Source organism: Sphaeramia orbicularis, chromosome 14 (assembly GCF_902148855.1).
Source record: "Sphaeramia orbicularis chromosome 14, fSphaOr1.1, whole genome shotgun sequence".
In the NCBI taxonomy this organism is placed as follows: Eukaryota; Metazoa; Chordata; class Actinopteri; order Kurtiformes; family Apogonidae; genus Sphaeramia; species Sphaeramia orbicularis.
The window spans coordinates 31,890,429-31,909,240 of NC_043970.1; the positions used below are offsets into that span (position 1 = coordinate 31,890,429).

The window sequence follows — 18,812 nt, forward strand, 5'->3', positions numbered from 1 at the left end:
TGCTTGGGTCGTGTTTTCTGTTTGCTTGTCTTTGTCATCATGTTCATGCTGTGTGCTTTTTAGTTACACATAGGCAGTCATACACACAATATATACATAATAGAAAATAGGTCTAATGTTTGGTGTAAGTTTGTAAATTTTTCCATGTTACATTTGTCTCTAACTATCATGACTTATAAATATCTCACAATTAATAGCATTTTATTAGCTTTTTTTCTGTAAATTATTCACACACAGGCTACCAGGAACAAAAATTTGTTCTTTTGTCAAATTTGGAAACACCTTGTCTTTTATTTTCCTACAGACACATCCATGTTCCTGTTGTTTATATGTAACATACATTCATTTAATAGTATGAAGATCTATTTTGACTTAATACAGTAACCATATAAATGCACAGATATTAAAAAAAAAACAAAAAACAAAAAAACTTGGTAAACAGTTCATACTTAATTTTCAATAATTCTCCCTTTGCAGCTCCAATAGTTTTTGAAACTCTCCTGGCATCTGTGCACTCATTTTCTCCAATCATTCAGCTGAAATACTTAAGTGTCAGTAGTACTTTAGCTGGTCGGATTTTTTTTTTTTTCTGGTCTTGTGACCCAGTTCATCTCAGAGTAGCTCTATATTGGTGTTTGTCAGATCACTGGTCACATTATTCCATGATCAACAACACTCTAGTTGACTGTTTTCTCTGTAAATAACCCTGACAAATAAGGAGATGATTATCAGGTGCAAATGCAGAATTGCTAAATTAATCACTTACCTTTCTGTTGTATCACATTGTGCAGGTGTTTCATAGGTCTGTGAGAGTTCTGCAGATTCATACTTTGTCAATCAAGACAATCTACAACTATCTACATACATTTCAAGTTGTTCAGTTGTTTTTATTTTGTTGTTTTTTTTTTTTTTTTTTTTTTTTTTTTTACAGCATGTCAGCCCTGCGATGAACTGGTGACATGTCCAGGGTGTACCCCGCCTTCATCCATAAGTAGCTGGGATAGGCTCCAGTGACCCCCATGACCCTAGTGAGGATAAAGTGGGTTCAGAAAATTAATGAATGAATTATGTGTGTGTGTATACATACATACATACATATATATATATATATATATATATATATATATATATATATATATATATTTTTTTTTTTTTTTTACATTACAATAAAATGTATAGTATGCAAATGTAATTTCCCTTTTTTGCACAAAAACAAAGAAAAATTTGGAGTTGTCACCACTTACAGGTCATTATGATAGCATTGTACTGGACTGACCCACTTCAGATCAAATTGTGCTGTATGTGGCTCATGAACTAAAATATTTTTGCCATCCTTGACAGTTAATGTCCTCTGTGTAAGTTTGCATTTTGTAAATTCAACCCAAGGGCGGATTGGACCCTTTGGCGGGCTGCTTTTGGTCCATGAGCCATATGTTTAACACCCCTGAGATAGAACATACAGGAGTCAGGGGAAGATGAATGAATGAATGACTGAACGAATGAATGAATGAATGAATGAATGTATGAATGAATGAATGAAGGAATGAATTTATTTTTGGTTTTACATCAATCATTGTACACAATACATCAATTGTAACAAACATCAAACCCAAAAAAGGAACAGGCTAGAAGTAAAAGCTTATTTTTTTGCCTATTCTTTTCAACTAATACACTGCTTACATGAACTTAAATGTGTACAGCAGGGGTGTCAAACTCATTTCAGTTCAGGGGCCGCATTCACCCCAATTTGATCTCCAGTGGGCCGGACCAGTAAAATAATAGTAAAAAAAAGTAAAATTATATTATGATCAGGTTTACATCTACAAAGTTTCCTTAAAAATCTGAATAACATCAACAAATTGAATTGTCCTCAGAAGAACAAGTGCCGTTTTAACAATATTCTGTCTTGGTTTATCAGTTTATCATTTACACAAGTGCATTGCAATCACAAAAAACATTTAGTAACAGGTAAAATATTGGTAAAATTGCATTTACTTTTCTTAAGACATTTCAGTTTGTTCATATTTGTTCAGGCTATTCATGTTTTTTGTAGAAGTATAGTTTGGTAATGTAAAGTTTTTCATGTAATTTTACTTTTTTACACCAAAAAAAAAACAAAGAAAGAATTTGGGGTTGTCATTATTTTTATGTTATTCTGATAATATTTTATTGGTCTGACCTACTTGAAATCTAATTAGAATGTATGTGTCTGTATGTGGAACCTGAATTAAAATTATTCTGACACCATTGATTGTTAATATCTTTAGTGTAATATTTGCATTTCACAAATCCATCCTGCGGGCCGGATCGGACCCTTTGATGGGCCAAATTTGGCCCCCGGGCCGCATGTTTGACACCTGTGGTGTACAGCATCGAGCATTCACACCATAATAATAACAAATAAAAAAATTAAAAAAAAAAAATCAACAACAAAAACACATCTACCATCTCATTTCAATATTTCTGAATAATTTGAACTTAAAGTGCTCTTTTTTTTTTTTTTTTTTAAACTTCGCCAAGTGCATCATAAGGTCCATTCCATAATTTCACACCCACAATCCCAATTCATCTAGACTTCACATCTGCCCTCACTTTAATCCACTCACACATATGAAAATCTCTGAAATTATAATTACTCTCTCTTAATTCCAAGAAACCACGACTGGTCTTTGAGACAATACTATTTTTATCCTTCATGTTACATATACCTATTTAGGAACAATTCTTTATACCTCTTTTTAAATATATTTATGTTTGTACTTTCCTTTATCTCCTGTTCTAGATTATTCCACAAAGTCACTCCACAGCTTGTTATGCACATACTGATGGAAGCAGATGCTTTGTTGTGGTAACCTCTAAAGCACAGGTGTCAAACATGCGGCCTGGGGGCCAAATCCAGCCCCCCAAAGGGTCCAGTCCGGCCCGTAGGTTGAATTTGTGAAATGCAAAAATTACACTGAAGATATTAACGATCAAGGATGTTAAAATCATTTTAGTCATTTTTATTCAGTCTAAAGTGGGTCAGACCTGTAAAATACTAATGTAATAATCTCTAAAGACCCAGCTATGGATTTTCTTTCCACATTTGTGGACAAGAGTTTCACAACTTTATACACAAAAAAAGAAAAGAAAACTGTCCACCACAAAAGACATTCCTTAAAAAATTTAAAAACTGCATCTGAAAAAACTGTTGCATCATGATGTTTCCAATATAGGCACTGAATTATTAAAAAACAAAAAAACGCTTGTACTTCACTGACATTTCTTGGGTCTTAGGAGGATAATAACCTATAAATAACACTGGGTTACAAAAAAATGTTTTTTGCAAGTTGTCTAGGTTTTTTCAGCTGAATTAGGACCATTTTGCACCGCTAAATCCAAAAATGACATCTGTTTTTCTCAGTCAGGTCAGGTTTTTTTGCTAATTTGATTTTGAAAATTTTGATCTTCTCACAAAATTGATTACATTTTTGTGACTTTATCAGTTGATTTTTTATATAGTTCTCACCCAAAAGAGGTTTTAAGAGAAAAAAAATCATTTTCTAACAGGATTCCTGTTAGGTACAATGGTGTATTCACCGCAGATGTAGCAGAATACGTCAGGCTTATTTTTGCAAGATCTTCTAGTCGAAGCCATTTCATTCACCTGTAATATTAAAAAAAAAAAAACATTAATCATAAATTGGCAAAAGTAAAATCTTCAGAACTCATTTATTGCAAGAAATATGAAAGAATTTTGTATCATATGATGTGAAAATGCCCATAAATGTAAGCAAAAATGTTAAAAAGCCAATATGTAGCATAGTTCAGAAAGTTGACCTGATTGAGCAAAATTAATGTGATTTTTGGATTCAGCACACCAAAATTATACTAAATCATCTAAAAAAAAACTTAAACAATACATTTGTGGTCGACCAGTGTAATGAAAACTGCAAATTTTTGTCTTTGTTTTACAGTTAAAAAAACAAAACAAAAAACAAAAAAAAAAAGTTAAATTATACAAATATGTTTACATTTACAGACTAGCCTTTTACAAAAAAAAAGCGATGAACCTGAACAAATATGAACAACCTTAAATGTCTTAATAGAAATATGTGGAGTTTTACTAATATTCTGCCTGTTATTAAATGTTTTGTGTATTTGTAGAGCCACTGTGATCTGTAAGTTGTAATGCACATGTATAAATGACAAACTAAGGCATAATATAATGGCACTTATTTTTCTTAAGAATTTTCAGGTTGTTCATATTTGTTCATGTTATGTTCAAGTGCAGTTGTAGATGTAAACATTTTCATTACAGAATCTTACTTTTTCACTCAAAAACACAGAGAAAACCTTGGAGTCGACATTATTCGTAAGTTCTTATCCTATTATTTATATTATTTTACTAGTCCACTTTAGATCATGTTTGGCTGAATATGGCCCCTGAACTAAAATCAGTTTGACACCCCTGCCCTAAAGGATGGAGCAGCTGAGGGTAGTCAGCTTCCTAAAGGGGCGTGTCCGTACCTGGACTTCCATCTGGGCTGTGATTGGTGGAGGCGCGTCCTGCACCTGTGAGTGATGTTTGTCAGACAGACAGACAGACAGACAGACAGGCAGATTCTGGAGTTCACCACCGGAACACGAGGTCCCATCGCAGACGGTTTTATTTGACAGCTGTTCTTTTAAAAGACACGGTGAGTGAAATTTATCCGATTTGATGCTTTTTGGTCCAGGCTGGTTTAGTTTGTCTACGGAAGGCAATAAGGGCCAAACTCGCTTAAAGAAATAGATGATTTAGCGATTCCATAGTTATTAATACAGTTACGGACAGTTTGTAGGCAAATTTATTGTTTTTCCGAATACAGTTACATCATTTGTTTAATTCGGCATGTTCTCTGTCCGCCAAATATGACTCATTTTGGTGTAAACACTATTAATATCTCTCGCTTCTCCTTTTAAAGACACTGCCCTCCTCCATTAAACACACAGCAGATTGTTACAGTGAGCAGTGCTGAACCAGTTAGAAATGAAGGTTTAGATATGATAATTTAGTGTTTAATGAATTTTTATTTATGCCGAATACTATCTTAGATCTTATAAAGTTGTGTCTTTGGGTAGTTTTCTTGTGTGAAGTATTTCCTTTTGCTTTTTTTGAGATCAAGCCTTAAATAGCGAGTTTTGTCAATGGGGTTTGGAGAAAATTGCTGAAAGAAATGTTGTCATGTAATGTGGGTTAAATTTAATCATCTGTCTCCATGAAATAACAACAAATAGGGCTGACACATTATATAACACTCTGGTATTTGATTTGAGTATTTTGCAGGTATTGGTGTTATAAGTAGAGAACTGAAAACTTTAAAGAGAATGGAAAATATTTGTGTTTCCAGACTGCTACTCTTGTTCTTTGTTTTCTAAAGTCTAAAACTGATCATTTCAGAATATTAAGTAATCAATCAATGACGTTTGAGACTAGTATCCACCATTTCTTAACATGATGATACACAGACTACTGCACAATATCAAATTTGGGTTTTATGGTCAGATATCAAATATGGTATGAAAAATGTACTGTGAAGTCTGAGATGAAATATGTATGAGCTTCTATAAGGAAACAGTGTATGTTTAACCACCTTGTCAGTAAATCTAATTAAAAGTCATCACTTACTCTCTTATGATCTGGTTCCTTTTTTTGTTCTATAGTTTTTGTATTAGTTTGGGACTTTTTAAATAGTTTATGTCTCATACAATTCAACTGTTCAGGCCTCTCAAGTACGTAGAATTATTATTGTTTTGCTTTTCTGGCTTCTCCTCAGGTCCGAGTGGCCGACATTATCTTCCCATCATCCCTTGGTGTTCAGAGATACAAATGGAGGAAATGATTTTAACATCTGATTCTTCTCTAAAATGCTCTCCTCAAGACTCTCCTCCTTTTTCACCGGGTACTAAAGAAGAATCAGAGTCCTTTCCTGTGTCTTCTCCCAGTAGTAATGTTCCAGCCGGACCCCCACCACCTCCTCCACCACCCCCTCCACCTCCTCCTCCACCTCCTTCTCTCCTTCCTCCTCCTTCTTTTGGTTCTCGCTCTGTTCAGCGACGTTCCATGAAAAAACTGAACTGGGACACCATCCCCAGCCAGCGTATCATGGGTAAACTGAATGTCTGGACGACGAAGAGAACTCAGAGAGACCTGGTTCTGGATATTCGAAGTATGGAGGAGCTTTTCAGTCAAGTCGAGAAACGGGCATCATTTCGTAGTTCAAGGGCCAGTGTTCGTAAGAACTGTGAAGGCATAGACCTCTGTTTACAGGAACCACAGGTAAATTGTAAAGATGATCATATTTCAGACTTTGTTTTTATAATAAAGGTTGATTTACAGTAATTGATGCAGACCAGCCTCATTTTTATAGATGGGTAAACAAACACAGAATCTAGGGAAGTCATGAAAATGAGTAGGAACTAGTTTCTGAGTTCCATACACATTATGTCAACAATCACAAGTGGAAGTGAACTTTAGGCATTTTTGCTTCCTCAAAGATTATTCTAAATAATTTTGAGAATGAACTCTTCTCTGAAAGTTTGTGAGTGTATAAAGTAAAACGTTTGCCTTTTCTTGTTCGTTTTTCCTTAAGGTCACAATTCTTGACTCCAAAAAGAGCATGAATATCGGGATCTTCCTGAGACATTTCAAGAGGTAAGATACAGCTGTGTAAAACATGAGTGAAAGCTCAGGCAAGAAAGTGTTTAATGAAAGTATACAACAGAACAGTGGATGAAAATGACAAAACACAGAATGTGGCTGAGGTTTATGGAGGTTGTTGACCTTGGTAAGAACTGATTAAAATGAAAGTCTCTTTTCTGTGGCATCAGAATACGGATGTTGAAGCACTAGTCACTTCCAGTGCAGTAATTTTTTTATCTCACCTGCAGCTCAGCTCACCATATTCAAATGGATGAAAATACTCCTCTACTTATCATTAAACTGCATTTAGCAAAGACACAGTTTATTAATATTTAAACTTTGGAACAACATTGCACTGAGCCAGCAGATGAGGCTGAGCAGTGCATACACCCAGTGAAAGCTGGTTTTATACCCATGTTGACTTCAGTTTTACCTACAGAGTAAAGTACTGCTTTTGTAGTTCTTCTCAGTGTTTTTAAGCTGTTAGACCACGATCCTATGCTAAAAACATTCACAAAAGTTTTAAATTAATTTAGAATATATATATATATATATATATATATATATATATATATATATATATATATATATATATATATATATATATATATATATATATATATATAATTATTATATTATATTATATTATATTATAATACTAGCCATAATATATATAAGCCATAACACTGGCCTGGGCCTAACAGAGTAAAGCATTACTATAACCTTTTAAATGCAAATCATAGCTTTATTATTCCATTTTTAGTTAGTTTAGGTGTTTTTGTTTTTCATTTAAATGATAGAACTGTTAATATCCTCAGCTACAGCAGTAGAACCTTATCAAGATGATGACACTTTGAGTTCAGGTTCCATTTAGCTTTCACTTTGAATATCAGATTCTATAAATGTGTGTCGACAGCTATGGACTGTACTGCTGTTAACTTTGAACACTTGATGCCAACTGAAGTAATTTCCTTCATGGTGTGAGTCAGGTCTGTTGAGACTTCTTTCACATTTCTGTAAATTTGCTTTCAGTTCATCTCTAAATCTAGTTTAACCCTCAAAGACCTAAACAGCCACTGGTGAACAAAAACATCTACTTATCTAAAATATTTGCCGACCCACTAATTCTATTGTATTCTATGTTTAGAGGCTCCATATTGAACATGGAAACACTGTCATCTTCTGCAAAATTTATTTATCAATAAACTTCAAGTGGTTTGACAAATGACAGTAGCTGCCTAATGTTCATTTAAAATATATGTTGCTTTTGCTTATGTTTTTTCTATTTCCATATAATAACCTATGAATTTACTCTGAGCTTTGAACATCTAGTACATGGTCAGTAAAGTAAATAAAACACCTCATTACCCTGAAAATGCAACACACGTAGGGTAATATTGATACATGGTGATAAATCACTTAGAGACGGTTCAAATATAGAGAAAAAATCATTTGGAAGTCCCCATAACAAAAAGAAAAAAAATCTGTCATTAAAGGTTAAAAGAAGGAAAACATTCAGCTGGTCTGCTGCTATAAAAACTTGAGAAAGTTCAAGTGCAGTGATATTTTTATACTTTGTCTCCCTCCACAGGCCAGTAGCAGAGATGGTACAAGACATTTCACATGGAAACTGGCTCAGATTTGGATCAGGAAAACTCAAGGAGCTTTGTAAACTACTTCCAGAAGACAGTGAGGTAACATTAGATCCCCTTTTTAGTTCACTGTGCATTCTATAAAGTGGAGAAATTAAAACAAAATGTATTGGAGTACCTTGAAATAAGAATTCTGGAATTAGATTCTAGTTTTCACCTCTGAACTGTCATTTTCATCTGAAGTAAAAAAAAAAATAACAGGATTTTCCATTGCAAACAAAACATTTCCCATTTTTATGTATGTATCACACACACATTTTGTCATTTTACAGGTAAAGCAGTTGCTGTCATTCACTGGGAACATCTCTCTGTTACCTGAGGCTGACCAGTTCATGGTGCAGTTGGTCAAAGTGCCAGGGTGAAACTGAGAATTATTTCACTTATTATGCTTTTACTTTTTATTCACTGACATTTTTGTTTGTCATTCAGACAGTTCATTTCACAAAATATTAGTTTCCTTAGTAATTAGTGCTCAATATTTTGCTACTTCAATGGAATAAACATTCAAATAGTCATTCTGCACTGTATGTGTCTGAAATTTGTAAACATTAAAATGAATTCACTAGTGTCCAACTCACTGTGTTGTGTTTCCTGCAGGTATCAGGAACGCCTTAAGACTATGATGCTTAGGGAGGAATTTTTTCCTCTGATGGAGGAGGTGAAGAACTCAGTTGACATTCTGACCAAAGCAGCTAATGGTAACCGTGTACATCCATCCTAAACTGATTTACGTTGTTGCCTTGTTGCTGTTTGGCCTCCATCTATTCTTTCCTTTTCCTTTTCCAGAGTTATTGGACTGTGATGACCTCCACTCAGTTATCCGGCTGGTGTTGAAAGCTGGAAATTACATGAACGCTGTTGGTATTTTTTTTTTTTTCCCTTAGACTTGCCCTTTACTGCTGTAATGTAATATATCTGATGCATTTAACCTGTTCCATTCATTTAAGAGGCTTAAATTTATTGACCTCCTGCTGAAGAATAATTTACTGTATTCAGGGTGGCTTCAGTGCCAATGCCATTGGCTTCAGGATGACCTCCCTGCTTAATCTGGCAGACACCAAAGCCAACAAACCTGGCATGAATCTTATGCACTATGTTGCCAAGGTGAGGAAAAGCCCTGGAATGAATGACAAAAGATCTGTTATCATGCTTTTTGTCTTAATGGGTACACACTGGATTTATTTGCTCACTGTCCCACCCTGTCTTTTATCTTCCACCCACAGCAAGCAGAGGACATAGATGTGGAATTGCTGACTTTTCCCAGTCAACTTGAACACATTGGAATGGCATCAAGGTAACTAAGTTTAATGCACTGACATTTGTTCTACAACTTAAAGGAATAATCACTGTTATCAGGACTCACATCATACACTATGACGGCTGTATTCTGCAATTACTAATGATTACAATGTGGCTGGAAAACACAGAATCTGTAAAGATGAGGTCATCACAGAATTTGAAAGAGAAGTCAAGAAGATCAAGGAAGTGAAGCTCTATTCCAGCAGAGAACCTGACCTCTTACAACAGATGGAGACATTTCTTAAGGTAGGTTTTTTCATTTCTGTTATAGATAGATAGATAGATAGATAGATAGATAGATAGATAGATAGATAGATAGATAGATAGATAGATACTTTATTAATCCCAAGAGAAATTCGAGCTTTATATAGTTATATGATTAAATAACTTGTAACTAATGAAATTCATCAGATTCCTGGTGCATATGGAATTCCTTTCTCTGTGTATATGATCCACTGTTGTCCCTCAGAGGGCTGATGCAAAAGTGGCCGATGTGCAGCGCACTCTCCAGGAGCTGGATGGTGTGAGTGGCGCTGTGGCCGAGTTCTTCTGTGAGGACCCAGCCACCTTCAAACTGGAGGAGTGCTGCTCCATCTTCCATTCATTTTGTAAGCGGTTTGACACAGCGGTACAGGTAGGAATACAATAATGTACTGTAACAATGTAATCATGCTTGCATTTCCGCATTAAAATGTCCTAAAACTACAAAATCTATGTTAGATATGTTGCTGTATTTACACTACATTTCCAGCAGCGTTCAAATTTATATAAATGTGTAATTTTATTCTGTGAAGTGGTCTTTTTAATTTAGTCTTTGAGTTTGAGACCCCTGCTATAGAGGAATAAAAACACCCAGGAAAAATATCTTGGCCAAGGTTCTCATAATTCATGCATGAAAGGGTTAAAGTGAAACATGCTGATGATGATCTTTTAGATAGGTTAGTGTTAAATTTCTATATGTCCACATTTGGTCATTACAGCTGTCAATCATCTATTCTCGCATACAGTATCTTCAACATGAGTTATTATAAACAAACTAATCATACAGATGACAGTCTCAACACAAGGCATCCACTTAAAAAACAGACAAACAAACAAAAAAAGAACTACACCATGATGGATACTGGCTGTTTTTCAATGTTCAAAAGGGTCTTGATTTATGAACTATACCACAGCCAGCCATCAGGGGGAGACAGAGGGGTTTTTTTGGCTTAATTTTTAGTGTCATGATGGCTATCTGTCACAGTCACCATCTGTCTTTTGCTAAGTAGCATAAAACATGTGGGACACTGAAGTATTAGGATTATATTTTGTAGTAGATATTTGGTTTATTTACTCATGCATTCTTTATTATTTCCACCTTGTTTCATTTAAATCTTTAATGGTTAAGATTGGTTTCATTATTAGAAACTTATGCACATGAGATTTTCTGAATTTAATCAAATCCTGTCCTCTCTTCTTCCTGCTGTAGGAGAATCGAGAGCGTGAGGCAGCAGAGCAGAGGCGCAAGCATAGAGAGAGTGTACGAGTGTCGCCCAAACGCCACAGAACTCAGACATCCCACCATCCTGAACCTGATGAGGACTCCTCCAGCTTGGAGTCTGCCTTGCACACCTTTCTCTCCAACATTCCTGAGGGCATATCACGATGTAGGAGGATGCCCTCCGCTACAGTGTCCCCCGCAGTGACAAGTCTCTATACCCGACAAGAGAGGCCTGAGAACAAACAGCCCAAGCTTCAAGATGAGAACCAACAAATAATCGCACAAGAAAACAAAGAGGAAGCTGAAAAGATGCGAGCGATTACTCGGAAGGTGCTTCGCTACCAAAACAGTCAAAGTAGCCTTGATGGAAGGAGAGTTTCAGGGACGCCTCGTCGACTAGAGAGGTGTGAAGACAGCTCTTCTACCCCAGATACCCCTCAGCCTAGGGCCAGAGACTACTTCTTTGCCCATAACGGGGGTGTTAGCTCTCCGTGGACCATCCTGAGTCCTGTCATTTGCTCCCGGAGAAACACCCCTCAGCAAAGGAGACAAACCCCAAAGCAGAGATTATCAATGACATTTGGCGGAGATGACACCAATGATGGAGTCTGGGAGAGTTATGAAGGCAACTGTCTGTCCAATTGTGCCATTCAGGACAGTGTAACATGTCCATCCAGAGGGTCTGCGTCTCTTCCTGACTGTCCCGGTCACAGAAGTGCCTCACATGGACCAGTCCTCCGCTCTGTTTCCATGGATGAAACCAGGCGTCCATCATCTCCAGCATCTAACTTCTGGCTGGGGGAGCTGTTCCAGAGAAGTGTCTCCCAAAGGTCGTACTCCTCTGGATCTGGGAGACAGAGCAGGAAAGAAGAAAGAGGCAGAATCAGTAAAATGGGGAATTATTTAGAGGGACAGACAAGTTCTGGGATCATATCTTTCTTCAAACGCATTGGAGGCAAAAGTAAACCTGGTGATGTGGAAGAACAACTACTCAAAGGATCCAATACTTGATAAAAACTCATTCAGAGACAGAGGTTCATCCTCTGCAATTTTCTGTTATTAAGATAGTTCGTCTCCTTTTTATTGTTTTAACCTTCACTGGAACAAAGGCAACTGACGACTTGCTTTTACCAATTGAAGGTGGCCTTTTTGTTTTTAATGTCAAATGATTTCTCTAAAATCACATTGTCTCGTTTTATCTCTTTGTGCATAATAAAGTGTGACATTCTACCTTATTTGTTGTGCTTGTACATGAGTTTAATAGCATTAAACTGTTATTATCTGCTTTTAACATTGACTCGCTTGCTTTTCCAACCTTGTCATGAAAGTCTTACTGGTTCTGATGTCTCCTTAGTTACACCTACTCAGTTTTCAGTTCTTGCTTTTCACTTCATCTATTATTTCTTCTGTCAGTCTGACTCGGAGGACAGTAGGGCACATAACACAAGAGGCCGTATGGATAAGTGCGCTGACACTATAAATCCAGTTTAGGCCACATGTTTTCTAAATCAATTTAAGCTCATTTAGCTGATGTGTTACTTAAGTGTGCAAGGAAAAACACAACATGACATTGAATTACCCACATCACCATTGGTTTCTGGATGAGATATCCTTACACAACTGTGGTGCTACTATTGTGTCTGTAATAGCAGAGATTTTGGGAAGAAAGAGACATTCAGCTGTGTTACTCGGGCAACAGGATTTGTTTGCAGCCATTTCTTCTGGCTACTCTCAAAGTGTAATAATACTCGGTGGAAGAAACTGCACAACAGAGACTCCTTTCTTACAGATCTGTTCTCCCACATCCCTCCTGCTGCTGAGTGTTCAATGGGACATTTTCAGTCTCCTGGCACAGATGAATGAATGAATGACTGTGGAAAGCAGTACTGTTCGGGCATCATCATGAAAATATACTCTGAGCTGTGAGCAACTTTTCCTTCATATGTGAAAATCTATGGCATTCAGATCAAAACACAGTAAAGTACACAAACAGTCTAGTATTTGGAAAGAGTGCTGCATCAGCCACGACTGACCTGTTTGATAAGAGCGCAACAGTACAATGGGTTCATTGTTGATTTGAAGTTTGGAGCTGCTGAGGACCATCTCATGTGAGTCACCTCCTGACAACTAGCGGTGACCTGTTGGCCTCACAGTTACTCTCACCGGGGATATGCTTATCAAGTGTGTGTGCTCTCAGTGAAAGATGAGAAACCGGCATGAATAGTGAAAAGACAGGAGGCTGGACTGGGGAAACTTGGACCAAGACAGAGAGGGAGGGAAACTTACAAGTTGTATTGTGAAGAAGCATTTAAGCAGAGAAAAGCATGTGAGAGGAGAGAAAGCCAATATCTTAATAGGGCAAAGGAAAAACGCTAGGAGCCAGATTGAGGAACAACAGCATATGAAGACAAACTGTGGATTTTTTTTTTTTTTTCTCCAAGGGGAATGTGCATCCCAGCCAGAAAAGGTACACTAATATTAAATATGTTTTATAACTGCATGACAACAGGTTATGGAAATATAATAATCCTTTTGTGTGATGTGTGTTCGTGTTTGGATTTTTTTTAACCCACTTTCTTTGAAATTGAAGCCAAAAGAATTAAGCACTGAAGCGAAGTGTTTTGGTTAAACTCTACTGCTGAAATTCAATTCCCTGTTCCTTTAGTAACGTGACAAGATCACACTGTGAGGCTGCTTTGGTAGTTTGTTGTGCTGTAAACCTAATCCACCATAACAGCTACGGGCATTTGTCTGTTTACAGGGTTGTAATTAGATTTGAGGTCGGAAAAGAAAACCATGAAGAATCCTCTCATGACTTCTTGAGATGTGTGTGTCCAGAACGGCATTTTAAATCACCTTTAAAATGTTTTTATTAGTGTACACCCGGTGCGGTTTGCGGCCTGTGCAAACAGACCTACATCTCTGTAAGTGGCCTGTAAATTCTGTAGAAGAACATGGAGCTTTGTGTGACTGTGTCAGCCACTTTAACCCATAAAGACCCAAACATCCACCGTTAACCAAATACATCTACTGATCTAAAATGTTTAATACCTGTCGATCCTCTAATCCTATCAATACATGTAAATAACTGGTGTAAAATGCAGCTTGTCGTCATTTCGTGGTCATCAGATATGACCCATTTGGATGTTCAGAGGCTCTGTAGTGAACATGGAAACACCGTCATCTTCAACAGCACTGATTCACCAGTAAAACCCATGGAGTTTAATCAGTGACAGTAGATGGAGACACCTGGTTTATGTTCAGTTAATGATATATTTGACTGAAAAAGTCACTGTTTCTGCAGTTTTCTGTTTTTGATATAATAATCATCAACTTTACTTTGAGCTTTAATGAACATCTACATAATCAGTAAATTAAATTTAGGAAAATACCTGATTTTCACTGAAAAAACACTAAATATAGAGCATAATATTACAATAAATGGTGATGAATCGCTTAAAGAAGGTTAAATATAGAGAAAATTTCATTTGGGAAGTGACACAAAAGTAGCACTGGGCCCTTATGGGTTAAAAGCCTCATAGTTCTGGGAAAAATGAAAATACTTTTTTAGTTCTCCTAGAAGCTGGGTTCAAGCTAAGCCATACATTCTTTGTGTGTCAGATTTCACTACTTGCATGAAAACCCTATCTGTTTAAAAGACAGCATCAGGGTTTCGGGGGGGTTCTTCAGAATTTCTTTAACTCTTTAACCCCCAAGACATTATTTCGATGAAACAGGCTGTTTGAAATTTGTGTCTGTAGAAGTGTCATAAAAGCTGCTGTGAGTATGTACTTCTGTTCCTCTACTTCAGAGGTTTTGTTTTACTATGTGTCAAAACAGGGTGGAAGGGTCAAAACAGGGTGGAATAACAGAAAAATACAAAGAGAGGAACTGAAGGTCAGGTTTTTACTAAATAAGGCACTCAGAATGTACATCAATAAGAGATTTAGGATGTTGAACATGAACTGTGAATTGAAACACTCTGAACAACAAGTATTTTACCCATTTCACAGATGGCAGCAGGTGCACTGCGCATGCTCAGATGTCTATGGAAAGTGCAAGGTCTATCAGCACGTTTTGGCATTTTTTCTTTGAGCAAACAGTTGAATGTGTAAAATAAATCACACAATCAGAACGCTCACCACAGACACCCCAGGGGCTAAAGGGTTAAAGCCTCCCTCACTTTTGGTTCACTGGTGGAGAGGTCTAAGATGTCAACTGTGACCTGAAACTCATGGTCTTTTTCCTCAAATGTGTGTCACTGCCCCACCTTACTATTATTATGTGGGATGTTAGTGAGCCTGTTTACATAAACATACAAATCTGATAAATGGGACTAATCAGACAATTGTAATAATCAGACCTGACACATTTACAAACACTTCAGAATTGTGATAATTAAACTCAAATTGAGACTCAAACTTCCTGTTATTGTCTTGATTACATCACTTATGTATTCTACAATTTAGCCTAATTGGTTTCACACATGCACAGATGTAAAAGAACAGAATAAATCAGATTAACAGGTACACATGCATGAAGACATCGGAGTACTGGGGAGAAATCCAGGTGTGTTAATCCGATTTGTTATAATCAGATTACTGCTGTTATCTGCTGTTTACATGATCAGTTGAATAATCTGATAACTCCTGAAATCAGATAATGGTTAGATTTTTAGTGTGCATGTAAACGGGCTCAGTGTCACATGGGTGCACAGATGTGTATTTATAAACCAGGGGCTGAACTTGGAGCAGTGTTAGAGGATTTGTATTACAGAGTCAAGTATGATACACAACAGATCTACTGTGACGGACATGTGCTACTTTGAATCAACAGTGCAGGTCATTTTGCTTTTTCTTTAAACAAATTCAAGGATGCAAAGAAATGACCCCGACGTGATTTGAACACGCAACCTTCTGATCTGGAGTCAGACGCGCTACCGTTGCGCCACGAGGTCACTGACTAATACAGTCGCGAGCGGATTTTATAAGGACGACAATAAAAACTATATTATGTGTCGAGGTAAACTAGTATCCATTCTGGAACGTGGATTTGTGTCAACTTGCTACGATATCCAATTTTTTTTCTTTTTCTCCCCCCCCCCCCCCCCCCCCTTATTTTTCTTTTTTTTTTTTTTTCAAATATACATCCCTTTTTCATAATTAAAATGTTAAAGATAATGACTTTATCTTGTTTGTGACCGCACTTAACCCATCCATTAATCCATTACGCATGCGCTTTTTAAGATTGGCTGCAAGAATTACGACACTATATGACAGTATACGTCCCTATTAGCTATATTATAATAGATAATTTACTGTGCTGTGGATTAATGTCCACATTTGGTCACTAGATGGTGCCCCTAAGTAGAGGTTGGTGAATTAATAGGTCTTCCAAATGTTTTATTTTTTATTCATATGTTCACATTCTTACCCCTTTAAATGAGAATTGAATTAATGTATAGCATGTCAATGCAATAAATCTTCATATTATAAGTTAGAGCAGTTATTTTTGCTTTAAACACTGTCAATCAGGACTTTACATAAACTAACACAGAAATTTTACAAATGTGTTTAGCTATTTTAAGCAACTATACTGTTCTGTCTTAGGGATTTTATTACTGTTATTTTTTTGGTGTTCTTTTATTCCAGTTAAGTGCACATGTTTGCACCATCGTCACCCCTCATCCCTCAGTTACTTTCATCAACATAGTTTCAATGTACCTTTTTTCTCCCTTCTTTTCATAATTATAAGGTAAAAACATTTCCTCCTGATGTAAAAAAAAAAAAAAAAAAAAAAAAAAAAAGCAAATCACAGGTGCATTTAACCCATAAAGACCTAAACAGCCAAGATGACCAAAACCATCTACTAATGTAAAATGTTTAATACCTGTCCATCCAGTATTCCTATCAATGCATATAAATAATCGCTGTAAAATACAGTTCATCGTCTTTTCATGGTCATCAGATATGACTCACTTGGACATTCAGAGGCTCTGTAGTTACCGTGGAAACACCGTCATCTTCTACAACATTGATTCACCAGTAAAACCCATGGCGTTGGATCAATGACAGTGGATGGACACATTGGGTTTACGTTCAATTAATAACATATTTTACAGAAAAAGTCACTTCTTCTTCAGTTTTGTCCGTTTTTGATATAATAACCCTCAACAATAATCTGAGCTTTTATGAACATCCACATGATCAGTAAATTAAATATAGGAAAACACATGATGTTCACTGAAAAAATGTGAAATACTGAGGATAATGTCATAATAAATGGTGATAAATCACTTAAGAAAAGTTAAATATAGAGAGAAAAAAAATATTTTGGAATGGCCATAAAAATAGCAGTGGGTCTTTATAGGTTAATATACTGTGATTGATCAATCAATCACTTCAAATGGTCTTTGTCAAATTCTTGTATGGTGCCATGACGATGCACATCTATCATGAGACTGGCCCTACCAGAGGTTTTTCATGCTTGTCTAACACCAGCTGTTTTTTTGGTCAGGAAGAAAGAGGAGCATCTGGAGAATCTGGGACACTTAACTGCTAACCTTCATTAGTGACCGGCCTGTGCTGAGCAAAATGGATGGGTAAGTGTGTATGACTGTGTTTGTGAGCCAGAAAAATGTGGACGTGCACATCTGTACACAAGTCGCATGTTGTTACCTGCATATGTTTTGGCTGATCTGTTGAACTTTGGTCACACTGGCCAGTTGTTTGTTCTCGTGTGTGTGCGTGTGTGTGTGTGTTGTCTGGTGATGTGTGTCTGCAGTGGTGAGATGGACTAAAACCTCAGGAGGCTTGAAAGGCACGGGACACATTGATTAGCTGAATAAATGTCACTTTGTTGTCAACCTGCTCAACACACAGCAGGGATTATGTAGATATTTAGGTATTTATGGTCTGTTTGTGTTATCTTGGCACATTTGTCACGCCAACACTATAATCTATGTCCTTTCTCTTAAACATGTTGTTATGCTGACAGGAACATAAAGAAAGGCAAGGATTCATGTGAAATATTATGTGTTTTTGGTCTTTTTTGCAAGAAATACTTAGACTAGGTTTAACCATGTTTGTCTGATCATTAGATGTTATAATTATTTTAGTGGTTTAAGGTTTGGAGCGTGCCAGAAAAGCTCACAGGAAGCATGACATGTTTATTTTCTACAACAAACCGCAAAAAAAAAAAAAAAAAAAAAAAAAAAGTGAAAATTTAATTTTCAAAGGAGTCTAAATTGTACTCTTGCTTTCTGAGACAGAATAAGAAGTCTAATACATCCAGCTTTCCTCCTCCACACACTTCATCACTGTGGCAGCCAAAGCTCCATTACTGCATTATTCTCAATCTTCTCTCCCACCACTAATACCCATCTGACCATGTTCCCAAGGATTTAACCCAATTTTAAGATCTTACTGATCCAGTAGTTAGCTAAAAAACTATATTAAAGGATAAGCACACTGAATAAAATACATACACCGTGACATAAGTAATGATAGAGAACTTTTATCAGACTTTTAAAGTGACATAATTAAATACAAATATATAGAAATAGATAATGTAGACTCAACACCGAGCTGTTGACTATACAAAAAAAGCAAGATGTGTTTTTAAGTACAGTTTTGTTTTCTTACCTTTTAGACATTTGACTCCTGTGTATTGATATAGTATCTAATTATTTTGGTGATTAGTCTCTGTTTTTTTC

General features: G+C 36.4%; 1 protein-coding gene and 1 non-coding gene across 2 annotated transcripts; one reads left to right on the forward strand and one right to left on the reverse strand.

Moving 5' to 3' along the window:
- The first annotated feature begins 4,611 nt into the window (after positions 1-4,611).
- Positions 4,612-12,288, forward strand: fhdc3 (FH2 domain containing 3). Its single transcript, XM_030154518.1, has 12 exons — positions 4,612-4,679; positions 5,799-6,301; positions 6,615-6,676; positions 8,256-8,358; positions 8,589-8,674; positions 8,914-9,014; positions 9,103-9,173; positions 9,313-9,420; positions 9,540-9,610; positions 9,744-9,861; positions 10,085-10,249; positions 11,087-12,288. Exons 2-12 carry the CDS (start codon positions 5,852-5,854, stop codon positions 12,107-12,109), a joined length of 2,358 nt encoding a protein of 785 aa, XP_030010378.1. The 5' UTR covers positions 4,612-4,679; positions 5,799-5,851; the 3' UTR covers positions 12,110-12,288.
- Positions 12,289-15,983: 3,695 nt separating this feature from the next.
- Positions 15,984-16,055, reverse strand: trnaw-cca (transfer RNA tryptophan (anticodon CCA)). The gene has a single exon. It is a non-coding gene; the product is annotated as a tRNA-Trp (tRNA).
- Positions 16,056-18,812: the final 2,757 nt, after the last annotated feature.

Bases quoted from the DNA above. Each gene is read 5' to 3' on its own strand.
- fhdc3 (XM_030154518.1), top strand. From the start codon at position 5,852: ATGGAGGAAATGATTTTAACATCTGATTCTTCTCTAAAATGCTCTCCT. The intron at 9,174-9,312 runs GTTGGTATTTTT...TACTGTATTCAG, and splicing joins CTGGAAATTACATGAACGCT to GGTGGCTTCAGTGCCAATGC. The intron at 9,862-10,084 runs GTAGGTTTTTTC...GTTGTCCCTCAG, and splicing joins AGATGGAGACATTTCTTAAG to AGGGCTGATGCAAAAGTGGC.